We start from the raw sequence: 15,292 nt of genomic DNA, 5'->3' as shown, positions 1-15,292 counted from the left end.
CTAGATCACCCTGAGCCCACTTGCGGGGAGGGTGGGGTCACAAATCAAATAAATAAACAAATATGACAGTATCAGGCATGGAATATTTCAAGGTGACTTCTTTTCATCTTTATTGTTCATTATTGCTATGATACCACTAACCGTGATACTGAGTACAACACAATGTGGACATGAGATTTCAAAGAGAGTGGGGAAAATATCTCATTTGCTATATACACACAGCCTTAAATTATATAGAAAATGTGAAGAGGAAATAAAGTTTCTAGTACGTACAGTGTGAATATTTAGCCAAGATAATCGCTATGACTTTGGAATTGAAAAATGTGCAATGCTATCAGTAAAACAAGGGAAGATTACTAAATCGGATGGTGTACATGTGGATGGAAACAGAATCAAAAGCTTAGAATATAAAGGCAACTACAAATATTTGGGTATATTGTAAGCTAGTGTTCATCTTCGGTCTTCTGTGCAGTCCCACATGGGACTGTGCATGTGCAGGCCTGCCGATTTCAGAATTTTTTTAGCTCAACTACCACCAGGGGGTGCCCCAGTCCTCTGCACCTGCACGGCCATTTTCCTGCTGAAATGGCCCCCTGGAAGGTGGGGCACCCTCTGCTACCCTCAGTTCCTCTTTTGCCACTGTGGAGCGAGGTTCTAGCTCGTTGTTGGGAGATAAGTAGTACTATCATTTCTTCTTTTCTTCTACTGTGAACTTGAAAATGTCAGAGAAAGCTCTCTTTAAGTGTTGCGTGACGTGCAATGCTAAAATGACAAAAACTGATAGGCACTCCCTCTGCTTGATGTGCCTTGGAGAAGGACACAATATGCAGACTTGCAAACACTGCCAGAGCTTCACTACGAAAGCCCACACAGAAAGAGCCAGTCGACTTAAAGTGGCGTTGTGGGAGAAATCCACTGATGGGAAGATATACCAGTACCATGAGTTACCTTTTGGGTTGTCAGCAGTTTCCTGTGTCTTCATGAAGTATATAGCAGTAGCCATCATCCACCTGAGAACTTTAAATTGTTGCGTCTACTCATACTTAGATGACTGGCTGATTATGGGCCAGTCACGGGAGGATGTGAATAAACAGGTCTCTTTGACCTTACACACTTGCCTAGAACTAGGCTTGTTTGTGAACCACAAGAAATCAAAACTGTCCCTGTCTAAAGGGTATAGTTCATAGGAGCAACACTTGATGGTAATCTGAACAAAGGTTTCTTACCTGTAGAGCGAAAGGAAAAAATAAAGAGTATGATTAGGGCACCAACCTAATCGAGTACCAACACTGCTGCTTTCAGACGGCACAGAGAATACAGACTCTTCTGGGCTTTATGACATCAACCACAGCAGTGATTCTATATTTTCCAGACTTAGGATGAAAGAGCTGCAGATGTGGTTCGTATCAGTTTTTCATGCCGAGAAGGATTCGCAAGAACGGAAGTTCAATATTCCTAGAAGGGTAATAAGATTCTTACAGTGGTGGTTGAAGGATGCACATTTATTCGCAGTGGTTCCTTTGTGCCACATGCTGTTGCAGCTGTCTGTCACTACTGACATCTCCAATCTAGTTTGGGAAGCACACTGTGGGGACCTCTACGCCCATTGGTTATGGGACAGTCAGGAAAAGGAATTATGTATTAATCTCCTTGAATTGAAAGCCATACACAATGCCTTAATGTCTTTTTCAAATGTGATCAGAAACAAATCTGTCCTGATACTCACAGACAATTCTTCAGCGATGTTTTACATCAACAAGCAAAGGGAACAACATCAAGGAGTCTATGCAGGGAGGCCATAGAAATCTGGACTTGGGCAATACAAAATGGAGTAACTTGAATGCAGTTCACATACCAGGGGTGGACAGTTTCATAGCAGACCACCTCAGCAGGCTAGCAGACAATTCCCACAAGTGGTCGATAAAGGACGCTTATATAACTTGTTTTTCAACTGTTCCCGGACATCAACTTGTTCACTACATGGGAAAATCAAAAAGCAGACCTCTTATGTTCAAGGGAAGGTCAGGGGTACAAATCTCTGGGAGACGATTTTCAACTATCCTGGTCAGGTCAGCTCTACCACGCATTCCCGCCTATCCCCTTGCTAGCCAAGGTAATAAGCAAACTCCAGGCAGAGAGCATGTGAGCAATCCTAATAGCTCCATATTGGCCCAGGCAATCCTAGTTCCACAGACTAATGAGGCTTGTGAAACAACTCTGTCGTTTACTGAAGGAACTGGACCTCCTGTCATGGAAAGGGATACTTCACCATGACATAGAGAAACTCAAACTAATGGCATGGTTGATAATACTCTAGGAACATTTTCAGAAGGTGTAGCACAAGTCCTACTAAATGCCAGGCGACTGTCCACCAGACAGTCTTATGCGTTGAAATAGGACAAGTTTAGGTCATGGGCAGAGGAAAGGAATTTGAGTGCGACTGATTGTGCACTGACCAACATCCTAAAGTTTTATTGGGACTTAAAGGAAAAGGCCTGTCAAATTCATCTATTAAGGTGTACATGGCAGCTCTTGCAGCTTTTCAAGCACCTGTAGACAATAAAACAGTCTTCTCTCACTTTACATCTAAAATGTTTCTGAAAGGTCTATATAATATGTTTCTAGCTGCCAAGCAAGTGGTACCACAGTGGTCATTGCAATTGGTATGACAAAATTGACCACAAAGCCCTTTGATCTCTTAGCTACATGCCACCTGAGACTTTTGTCTGTGAAAGTTGCTGTGCTGGTGGCTGTCACTTCAGCAAGGAGAGTGAGTGAGTTAGCGGCTTTGTGTATTGAACCCTCATTCCTGAGGGCTCACTCAGAAAAAGTGATGTTAAGGGCTCAATTAGATTTCTTGTCTAAAATTACTTCCAAATTCCACATGTTGCAAGAGATAGTCTTATCTGTTTTTTTCTGTAAACAGTCCAATGAAGCTGAAAGGCTTTACACATGCTAGACGTCAGAAGGGAATTACTGTTTTATTTGGATCATACCAAATCGTTTAGAATGGATTCTCAACTTTTTGTTTGTTTTGCTGTACCTGATAAGGGAAAGAAGGCAACTGCCCAGATCATAGCGAGGTGGGTGGTGGAGGCTATAAGATTTCGTTACAAAAATGCTAACCTACCTTACTCCTTAGAGGTGCATGCACATTCCACCAGGTCACAGGCATCATTGGCGGCCCTGTTCAGAGGGGTGCCAATCCAGAGCATCTGCAGAGCAGCAATGTGGTCGTCTGCTGACACGTTTGTTAAACACTATACCTCGGACGTCCTTGATAGGAAGGAGGCAGCAGTGGGCACAGCTGTGCTCCAGTCGATCTTCCTTTGAAGTACAGCAAGCGCCACCACTCAGGTAAATAGCTTGTTAATTTCTCATGTGGGACTGCACAGAAGACCAAAGATGAAAAACAGGGTTGCACTTACCTGTAACTGTTGTTCATTGAGGTCTTCTGTGCAGGGACACATACCCTCCCTCCTTTCCTGCTAAGGCTCTTTTACTTACCTGAGAGTACGGCGGTGAAAGAGGACTGAGGGTAGCAGAGGGCGCCTCACCCTCCAAGGGGCCATATCGGCAGGAAAGTGGCCGCACAGGCTCAGGGAAGGACTTTGGCACCCTCTGGTGGTAGTTGAGCTAAAAAACCTCCATAATCATCAGGGCTGGGTGTGAAAAGGTTTGTGCTGAATACATAAAAAGGGTCTGAAAAATACTCAAGTTAAAATTAAATGGTGGAAATATAATTTGTGCTTATAAACATTGGGCTATCTCAGTGATTTGATGCAGCAATAGAATTGTAGATTGGACACAAGCAGAATTGGACACTAGATTACAAGATAAGGAAAATCATGACACGTCAGGAACTACAATGCCAAGACCAAGGTGATACAGCCCGGAAAATTCACAACAACCATTGTTCTCCGGCCGTGAAAGCCTTCGACAATAAAATCATGACAGTCAATCATGCCCTACATCCTTGTAGAAATAACGATCAACTTTATTTTCCACAAAGTAATGATGGCCGAGCATTGTTACAAGTAAAAACAAACAGTAGAAAAAAGGGCACTTAATTAGTATATCAAAAGAAGTTGGCTGACTTTTTTGTTCCGGTTTGGGATTCATGGAGGTCTAACGCAGCTCAGGGAGCTGGGCTGTCCGTGCCGCTGTTTGTGGAGGCTGGAGGGGCGCCAACTGCCCGCAGCCCCCTGTTCTCAGGCGGAGAACAGACAAGTACGCTTAAGAACCTGAGGGCACGTTGATCTCGGGTGTGAGGGGGGTTCTACACAACGAGCCCCCGTCCACTCTTGAGGTCCCACCCGAAGAAAGGTTGCTAAAATCTCTGCAGCGGCTCTGGAGTCAGTTTCTGGCATAAGACCTACATACCCAAGCTTCAGTAAACCAAAAAGGGAATAAGAACTAATTGGATAATTGAAGCAGCGATTACAACCCAAGAGAAACGTCTAAGAAGGTAAAGATTGCTATCTCTTAATACGGGACAGATTATAAAAAGGAATAAAGTGATAAAGAGAATCTAAAAACTGCAAGAGACTTGTTATGTAAAGGAGGAAGCTCCGGCAAATTACATTTTAAAAAGAGACATTGTAAAGAGAAGTTAATGCGGAAAATTGACTATTGTTTACATACCTGCGGCTAGGAAGAGATAGCAGACTGTGAGAAAGTTTTAATATCGCGAGAACTGCTGTGAAAAGAAGAGGAACAGGAAGTACGTCAGAATCATAAAGAGACTGGCAAGAAGCGGCTTGTAACAACGGAAGCGGAAGGCCACCATTTTGGAACAGGGCAAGCTGTGACTTCAAGGAAAACGGAAGTAGGCCATCTTTGGTGAAGGTAAGGGCGATTGCTTCAACATAAAATCATAGAGAAAAAACGCCCGACATTTTGGACTATGCAAACTTTTTTCTTTAAAAAATAAACTGAATCGGGACTTTTAAAAATAACAGAAAGTAATAAACTAGTGCCACGGAGTTGAGGAAAAGAGCGGACACATGGGAGCGAAGTAGAGCTAGCCCCACGATGTCGAAGAAGGAGTGGCAAACCGCGCTGGAAAATTTGGATTAAAAAGTCTCAGAAGGAAACAAAGAGCTTAAAGAAATGATGCAAGAGAACTTTAAGGACTTTAAAGAGGCACTAAAATCGGAGATGGCAGAACTCACAAAAAAAATGGATCAAGTACAGAATGACTTGCAAGCTACACAGCAGAGAGTTAATGTAGTAGAGAACGCGGTTGACACCTTAACAGACATGCAGAGAACGGAGATGCGAGGAATGAAGGGAAGAATGGCCGTAGCTGAATGTAAACAAATGGAAAAGCAACTCAGATTTCGTGGGATTCCGGAGATGGTGAAAAAAACAGCCCAAGAGCAGATTACAGAAATCTTGGCGGGTTACCTGGGGAAAGAAGAAGAGGAGGTTGCAGCTCTCCTGGACGTGTTATACAGAATTAACTCAAAATTTGCAGCTCAGAAGAAGTTACCAAGGGATATGATCGTGCAATTTACGACTAGAAACACAAGAGAGTCAATTGTAAGTAAACAGTTTCAGGAACCATTAGAAGTCGACGGGAAGGTGGTGAGAGTCATGAAAGAACTGCCCTGAGCGGTGTTGTTGGAGCGGAAAAAATACAGAGAGCTGGTCCAGATGTTAAAGGATTTGAAAATTAGGTACAGATGGGAAATACCAGAAGGACTGGCATTTGAATTTGGTGGAGTAAGGAGAAATATCAGGTCGGGTCACGAGATGGAAAACTTTATTAGGGTCAATGAAAAGGACTTACCAAAAAGTACAAGAATGTGATCATGGAGTGTAAAATAATACCTTGGAATGTAAATGAACTAAATTCACCCTGTAAACGAAAGGCTATTTTCCACTGGCTTTTAAAACAAAAATGTAATATAGTATGTCTTCAAGAGACACATATCAGAAAGCAGGATTTAAAGTATTTGAAATTTGTAAAGCTTGGAAATGAATTTGCAGCAGCCTCCAAAAAGAAGAGAGGAGTTGTGTTGTATATAAAGGAGGAACTGCAGCCAAAATTAATTTTAAGTGATGCAGAAGCTAGATATTTAGCAGTGGAAATAATTTGGAACTTGAAGAAGACCTTGGTGATTGGAATTTATGCACCCAATGGCGCAAAAGAAAACTTTTTCAAGGATTTACAAAAACAACTCGATGAGCTGACCTATGATCAAATAATTCTGGCAGGCGACTTCAGTGGAGTTACAAACTTGGAAGAAGATAAGAAATCTAAAATTGCACAAAAAAAAGAGGACTTCTGCCAAAGTCATTTTTTACGATTAAGGAACAGGAAAGACTAGAAGATGTATGGAGGAGACAAAATCCAAAAAATAGACAATATACTTTTTATTCTGCGAGGCATGCTACTCTATCAAGAATTGATATGATCTGGGCTTCCAAAGAACTAATGTTGTGGATTAGAGATGTGGAGATAATGCCTAAGGTAGGCTCAGATCACAACCCTATCATGTGGAGATTTGGAAAAAATACTAAAAGAAGAGGATGGAAAATAAATGAAGACTTGCTGCAGATAGAAGATAATATGGCGTTGCTACGAAAGGAGACCAAGTTCTTTATACAATACAATTTAAATAAGGATGTGTGAACTTATAAGGTATGGGATACTTACAAAGCTGTAATAAGGGGAATATTGATGGATTTGAATGCAAGGGACAGAAGGAGAAAAGAAGAAAAGAGAGGAAATAACCGAAAAAAGCCAAAGAGATACAACTCAAGAAAAGACCAGGGAAGAAACGTATATACCAGGATATAAAAATACTGCAGGAGCAATTGACGGCAATGAATAACAAAGAATTGGAGTGGAATTTGAAAAAAACGAACCAAAAAATATTTGAAGGTGCAAATAAACCTGGCAAATATCTAGCTTGGCAATTAAAAAAGAAAAAAGAGAAGAAAACCATAATTAAAATACGAGAGGAAGACAGAACATTATTGGACCAACCAGCTATTAGTAAAGCTTTTTATAAATTTTATGCAAAACTGTACCAGAAAAAAGAAGTGAATAGAGATTCAATAGCGGATTATTTGGAAAGAATGAAACTGCCAACGATGTCAGAGGAATGGAAAGAAAAATTAAATAGGGAAGTGACAGGAAGAAATAAAAGAGGCCATCCAATCAACGAAATTAGGGAAAGCACCGGGACCGGATGGACTGACGGCAAAGTTTTACAAAATGATGGCTAGCGAATTGGCACCTCTTTTGAGAGAGGTAATGAATGAAGTTATGCAAGGCCAAAAGATTCCGGATTAATGGAACGAAGCTAACATATCACTGATTCCGAAAGATGGACAGGATTTCACCAATGTTAAAAATTATCGGCCAATTTCGTTGCTGAACAATGACTATAAAATATTTGGAAAAGTTTTGGCGGAAAGGATAAAGGGATGGCTGTTGGAATTTATTGCAGAAGAGCAGGCTGGTTTTTTACCTAATAGACAAATTAAAGATAATTTAAGGACAGTAATAAACGCTATTGAATACTATGACAAGCACTGTGATAGGGAGGTTGGTTTCTTTTTCGTGGACGCAGAAAAAGCATTTGACAATCTGAACTGGGATTTTGTTTGCCACTATGGAAAAGCTGCAAATGGGAGAAAAGTTCATACAAGCAGTTAAAGAAATTTATAGAGACCAAAGTGCAGCGATTGTAGTGAATGATGACTTAACTAAAAAGTTGAAAATAAGCAAAGGTACAAGACAGGGCTGCCCTCTGTCTCCATTGTTGTTCCTTTTGATCTTGGAAATACTGATGATTCAAATACGAGAGGATGATACAATCCGAGACATAAAAATAAAGGAATTTTCCTACAAGGTCAGAGCATTTGCGGATGATATAATGTTAATAGTAGACGATCCAATTGAGAATATGCCTAAAATAATAGACAAAATACAGGAGTTCGGAGATTTGGCTGGAATTTATGTGAATAAAAAGAAGTCGAAGATATTATGTAAAAATATGACCAAGCAGAAGCAGCAAGAACTAATGGAGATAACGGACTGTGAGGTAACTAATAGTAAAATACCTTGGTATTGAACTGACTGCGAAAACGTAGATTTATTTAAAAATAACTATGAGAAATTGTGGATACAAATAGAGAGAGACTTGATAAAATGGAACAAATTGAATTTATCATGGTTGGGAAGAATAGCAGCAGTAAAGATGAATGTTTTACCGCATGTGATGTTCTTGTTGCAAACAATTCCAATTATCCGAGACTCTAAACAATTTGACAAATGGCAAAGGAAAATTTCAGACTTTGTGTGGGCAGGCAAAAAACCACGTGTGAAAATGAAAGTATTACAGGACGCGAAGGAAAGAGGTGGTTTGCAATTGCCCAATATAAGACTATACTATGAAGCAATCTGTCTGGCATGGTTAAAAGATTGGATAACATTAAAAAACCGTAAACTGCTGGCCTTGGAGGGACACAAAAAGTTGTTTGGATGGCATGCCTATTTGTGGTACGATAAAGTTAAAGCAGACTCTATGTTTTTGCACCACGATATTCGAAGAAGCCTCTTCACAATCTGGAAGAAGTATAAGGTTTATATGGAAGATGGAATTCCTTCATGGGTGGTTCCGTATGAAGTAATAGATCCGAGAACTGTCGACAATGAACAGCAACGTCTGACCTACAAGGAGATAACACAAATACAATATTCAACAATAAGAATAAAGACAGAAGAAGAGCTGTCTCCTTGTTATGGATGGTTTCAATATAGACAGATCAGAGATCTTTTCAATTCGGACTGTTTAAAAGGAGGAATAAGAATGGAAAACTCAGAATTAGAAGAAGTGATATTACAAGAAGGCAAAAAAGAAATTTCAAAGATTTATAAAGTACTTCTAAAATGGCATACGGAGGATGAAATAGTAAAAGTCCAGATGGTGAAGTGGGCAGTAAATTTTAATAAAGAAATAACAATGGAAGCATGGGAGCACCTGTGGAAAAACACATTGAAGATTTCAACTTGTACGAACATTAAAGAGAATGTATACAAAATGATCTATAGATGGTATTTAACACCAAAGAAGATTGCGTTAGGAAATACTAATATGTCAGACAAATGTTGGAAATGTAAAAAGCATGAAGGGTCACTGTATCATATGTGGTGGACTTGTGAGGTAGCTAAGCAATACTGGGGAGATATAATTGAAGCAATTAATGAAATGTTACAAATCCAAATAAATAAGAACCCAGAATTGTTGCTACTGAACTTGGGAATGGAGGGGGGTTCCAGTGCAGTACAGAACATTGTTATTTTATATGACTACAGCGGCAAGACTTTTGTATGCGCAGAAATGGAAAATACAAGAAATACCAACTATAGAAGATTGGATTTATAAATTCCTGTACATGGCGGAGATGGACAAAATGACAAGAAAACTTAAAGATCTTGATCCAGGACAATTTATTGCTGATTGGGGGAAATTGAAACAATATTTAGAAAAAAAATGGGATGTGAAGGGAGAACTGTGGCAGTTTGAGAACTATTAAAATGTGATGTTGAAAATAGAAGAGATAAGCAACTTTACCATTAAGGGGGAATTTAATTATTACAATCTAAGCTAGTATTATGTTTAAGCAAATCTTACTTAGAATATAGAGTTTAATCAAGGAAGAGTAAAACGGACACATTGGTGGATTAGTGATTTTAATATAGTGTATATACAAAATAATTTGAATATGCTTAGAGTAAGAGATATGATATATGTGTTACAGAAGAATATAAGTGAAGTGAAGTTAAGTAATAAGAAGGGTTAAGGGTTGGAAAGCTGTTGGAAGTCGATAAGGAGGGGGGAGGAAAGGGTGGGGGTTAGAGTAAATTAGATATGATGGGAATGTATGTATTAAACATGGAATATAAACTCACCAATAAATTTTTTTTTAAAAAAAAGAAGTTGGCTGACTTTTATAGAGAAGGAATCAAGTTAAGAGTACAAAAGATAAATATAGGGGGAAAACCTCGAAAAACCACATGGAGGCATGGCAAAGTAAAGCACTGTATGGTCAATACATGAATACCGAGGATAAAGTTGACAAGAGTAACAAGTAGGAGTGTGCATAACATAAAAAAGAAGCTGAAATTACAACAGATCTTGGTGGTTCGACTCATTAAATCATCTTCCGGAACTCTGAACCGAATTCAGGAAATGAGGCTGTAATGACCTCTTCACACTGAAAATTTTGTGAGTTTCATTTCGGTACTTACTGCACAGATGCTGCACAGGCAGGCCAGGTAGTTGAGGGCCATTTGGCAGCATCTTGTTTTCCTTAATGTTGAATTTATCTGCACGTGCAACCAGTTGGCTCTGAAGGGGAGAGACTTAGCATTAACTCCATTGACAGGAAGGGGATATGTGTGGCACATATGAGTGCATTTTTTTCAGCGTTTCTTGAGCAATGAGGTTATGACATTGGCATTGAGAGGCTCGCAGGATCAGGCAAGGGAGCAGCAGATGGCATGGTGCCATCAGCTCCAGTATTGCCATCCCTTTCTGTGCATTTTTACTCTTAGTGCAAGGAAAGGCTGGCAACATTCTCACAGGTGTGCATATGTAGGTTTGAGGAGGGAAGGGTTTCCTTCAGCCTTGAAGGCCTTGGCTGCCACAGAGGCTCATGTTATACATATTATGGTATATTAAAGGAGAGCCAGGAGGTCCCAGGCATGTGGAGCTGGTTCATGCCCATTCAGTGGCCTGCTGCTGCTGCTGGCTTCAGTTTAGGTGCCATGGTTTTCCAGGGCCACTTGCTGTGACTTAAGAAGTCCTCCAAAGATAGCATAATTGAGGAACACCAGGAGGAATTTCATCTCGCTCAGAAAGCCTTCTGGCAGGCTTTTTGGGCTTCTCTGATTTAAACTTAACCCAGCGTTAAATGACAGGAAGTAGCAGGCATGTGTGTTGCACACACCCAAGTCTTTCCAGATCAGTATTCCATGTAGAAGGAACGATCTGGTCAGATTTTCTATTTTCAAGTACAGCAATGGGACTCTCTCATCTAGCAGTGCCTGCTAATGTTGCTTCTTCATTTTCATTCAACTCTGGGTTAACTGGTTTAGTTGGAAAGGGATACTGACAGCCAGCAACCTGCCCAGTTTCCCACTTTTACTAAAGAAAAATAGGGGGGAAAGAGGGCATTCCTTCTTCTACTTCCTTTCCTGTGAAGGAAAAACCAACATCTAGCTCTCCCTTTCTGTGCGTTTCTACACACAGTCCAAGGACAGGGTGGTAGCCAGCAGGTTTAAACAGAGTCCTGGGCTGCTGCAAATTAGGGTGAGGATTCACCCTTCATTGTGGAAATGAAACTACAAGACACAGGAAAACATGACATAACAGCAGGATTCAAAGGTAGTGATTTATTGGCTTTGCTCTCAAAGAAGCATTTTTTAAAATTTTCACTGCACTGTGCTGGTTGGCAATGGAACATTCTCCTGCTTGCGTGCCATGCTGGCATACCTGCCAGCTCCGCTTTGCCCATAAGTTTCCCACCATTGTATGCGCATGCCAACACTCACCTTCTTTGGGATCCAAATTGGATCAAAGGGTTTTGGACGACGCAGTTTTTGGTTAAGCATGAATAAAGCCTTGTTTCCCAACTCCCGTCTCCCTTTCAACAATGTGTGCGTGCATCTGCACTGTACAGCACAACATTTGTCTTTTTTTTCCAATAGCATTTATTGGCGTTTTTTGTATGCATTTCACATAATAAAGAAAAAGGCTTCACAAGTTATGAGGGGGGAAATACAATGAATCAATGTAACAAAAATGTATAGAAAAAACACGGGGCAAGTTCTACACTTTGCTCTGCTTACAATAGCATTTACTATATCCTTCAATCTTCTTAATAAGTATAATACTTATACTAAAACATATAATTCCTTATACCTCTTACATAGTGACTAATTTCATCATTGTTTACATTTGTTATCTTTCGTGCTATAAAGTAATTTCTACCGTCTAGCTATTTTGTCTCTCTCTCTCTTAGTCTTTATAATCTTCATTTGGGGGGATACATCAATAACCAGTGGATCTGTCTTAGGAAGTATAGTAGTCTGTGTAACATGGAATAATATATTTATGAACTAATATTATCTATTTATATATACCCTAAAAAAGAAATTGTCTGGAGCTTAGTATAATTGCTCTTTTTGCTGTCTAAATCTTATTTTTTCTTGACATTTATTTAATATATTCTTACCCCTTTCACCTCCATTTATTTAGTCACCTAGTTGCATCTGTCTAATCTATTTTCTTTTAATTTGTCTTGATGTATGTCTTCCCCAAGCATTTCTTGGTGTCCATAAACATGGAACCCTGCTCAAACTCAGTGAGTCAGTGGTTTAGAGGGAGGACTGTGTTCTATGCTATTTTGGTGCTGTTGCATGCAAAAGCAGCTGCCCCAGAACCTTGTTTCCACCCCCTTGAGAAGAAGAGTGTGCATTTGCACATGTACAGCCAGTGTGCTCATGGCCAGCACATACACAACACACCGAAACTCATGAAAATAAAAAAACAAACAGATCAGTTCCAAGCTGGCACCAGCTGCCTTGGAGCAAACCAGTAATGTAAGAGAATCATACCAGAACCTCCGGAACCAAAACTGAAACAGGAACTTTTTTGGTGCACATCCCTAGTAACAACTGGAAATGGCTAACACAAAGGATATTGAAAAAGTGACAAAAGGACTTACTTTAGCTGCACAAGAATTGCATAAGAACAGGCATTAAGAATGAACAGTATGAACATAAAAATTGAAAAGACCATGAATGACAGCAAGATTAGATTATTGCTGTTGTTGCAGAGTTGGGGGAAGGGGTGAATCAGGGAAACTGCAGAATGTAAGATTTAGAGGAGTTAGTTGTGTTAGTCTCTAGTTGCAAAATAGTAGAGTCCAGTAGCACCTTTAAGACTAACCAACTTTATTGTAGTATAAGCTTTTGAGAACTGTGACTCTCGAAAACTTATGCTACAATAAAGTTGGTTCGTTTTAAAGGTGCTTCTGGACTCTATTATTTTGCAGAATGTAAGAGCTATCTACTTTAGCTCTATGGCCCAATCCAGGTTGGGGCCTGCAAGTGCTTTTTTAGACCCAGATTAAATGCCTAGAATTTAATTTACAGAACTCCAGCATAACATGAAGTATGGCCGTTTAAGTATGTCTGAACATGGCTAATTAGTAGTGGGATACTATTATTTATTCATGAGCCGTAAGGTATAATACATAAGAGCTTCTAGCTGGCTTCTTGATATTGACTGTACTTGATATTGACTGTACTTGACTATACTTTTGATATTGACTGTACTTGAGATTGACTGTACTAATCTCACACTGTGTAATCCTCCTTGCATCTCAGTGAGAAAGGCGGAGTATAAATGACAAATAAATAAATTCTTTAGGAATAAACCCTGCTAGGATAGAGTTTTGATACATCTTGAACTCTCTGTTGTTACCGGATGCTGCTTTACTGTATAATGTACCTCAGTGTTTTGTTCCTTTCTCTTATAGCTGTGAAACAGGTTTTAAAGATGGGGACCTCTTCATGTCCTTCAGGAGCATGTTCCAGGATGTAAGAGATGCTGTGGATTGGGTTCATTATAAGGTGATTGGACATTAGCGTTACCCCACATCCTAACTTCTGAATCAATGTCATAATAGAAATTTGCTTTGCTACCTAGTGAGTAAATATTAGTCAAGAAGAGCAAGAAGTGGAGTGCTGAAGAGATGGTTCAACCTTGCTTCCCTGTTCTTTGAGCTCCATATTTTCCTATTTGGACGGTGCTACTATGAAACCACAGAAGAGCATATGCTGTGGCCTCCCTTAATATATTTATACTGTTTTTCTCCCTGAGGAGCAGTTTATATGTGATTCCCAAGTGATCTCTCATCAAGGCACTGGCTAGCTTCCATAGGGGAACAGCATAATATTCTTTCAGACCATTCTCTGTTCCATTTACAGCCTGCAGACATAAGGATGTGTACCTGGATATTTCCAGTCCAAAAATATACCCCAAAAACACCTAATCAGTAATTTTGGGGTATATTCCAGTCAGTCGAAATGATACTTATATTTGCAGAACACCGGATTGAAGAATATCAAATACCAATTCCTGAAAAATCATAGCGATATTAGGGAATATCTGTTAATAGTTGTGGCTACCATTTTAAGGCTCCCATGACTGTTTTTCTTCTATTTCTCTCGCAACGAGAGGGAGGCAGCTGTCTCAGGCAATAGGAGCAGATGTTAGAGAGAGCACTTATTATTATTAAGAAGAAGAAGAAAAAGTTCAATTTGTAGCCCTCCTTCCCTGCGAACAGGCTCAGGGCAGGGCACAATAAAATGCTCAATAAGCATTTAAATGCTTATTATATATATAAATGCTTATTATATATATAGAAAACCAGAGTACATAAAGCAGCATATAAGATGGCAGCCCTCTCCAGTTTCCCAATCATAGCATAAAACAAACCAAAGGGAGTGAGTGGGGGCCATAGTTTGATAATATTCTGGTGACTGCGCTTATGGGGGGCAGATGATTTCGTTGCCCCCCTGGCGCGAGACCGGTAGGGAGGCTCCTAAAACAATCAGAAAATCAAAGCCTTGAACTCTCTGCCCAATTATGACAATTCTCACAACCCTCCATGGCTCTGAGCATGGGCAAAAAGGGATAAAAGCAGCTTGATTTCCATTTCAGAGCTAGATTTTTTGAAGAGTGTTGCTGCATGTTGCTGCTGCTTTGGTCTGCTTTGGATTTCTACTGCCTGCTGCCTGCCTGGGAAGACCATATTGTTCTCTGTCTACTGGACATCTTCAGGAATTTTTTCTGTGTTGTTTTTCTGTGGGGGCGGGGGAGGGGAGGAGAGGAGTCAGGGTTTTTTTCTGGTTCTATAAAAATAATTTTCCTTGGTTTTGTTTTGTACTGTTTTAAAAGGCTCCTAAAATGCTTCTTCCATTTCTAAATGCTTTTTAATTTTTTAAAGGTTGGTTTGTGCTTGAGGAGGGATTTTGCATATTGTAACTATTTTTTAAAGTTTATATTTTTGCATTCTTCTAGTTCTGGTTTTATAGTTGTTCTGCTATAGTTGTTGTGAAGATCTTTCTTTGTTGATTTTGTGGGGGAGTGGTTTTGTTGAGTTTTGGTGTGTACCTGTTGGCTTTAAAAAATGTAATTGTTGCAGCAGGTTCAGAAAAAAAATTCTCAATATGTTTTAATAACCATTAACTGTAGGTGAG

At 39.8% G+C, this 15,292-nt stretch overlaps 1 protein-coding gene across 2 annotated transcripts in view; it reads left to right on the top strand.

Moving 5' to 3' along the window:
• NT5C2 (5'-nucleotidase, cytosolic II) overlaps window positions 1–15,292 on the top strand; it is a 127,997-nt gene that overhangs the window by 91,321 nt on the left and 21,384 nt on the right. For both annotated transcript variants that reach the window (XM_054984275.1, XM_054984276.1), the window contains exon 8: window positions 13,567–13,660. In XM_054984275.1, coding sequence (XP_054840250.1) covers window positions 13,567–13,660 — 94 coding nt within the window. The remainder of the gene's footprint in view (window positions 1–13,566; window positions 13,661–15,292) is intronic.

This window comes from Eublepharis macularius, chromosome 6, assembly GCF_028583425.1.
Source record: "Eublepharis macularius isolate TG4126 chromosome 6, MPM_Emac_v1.0, whole genome shotgun sequence".
Taxonomy (NCBI): domain Eukaryota; kingdom Metazoa; phylum Chordata; class Lepidosauria; order Squamata; family Eublepharidae; genus Eublepharis; species Eublepharis macularius.
This window is presented reverse-complemented; position numbering and strand designations above follow the sequence as displayed.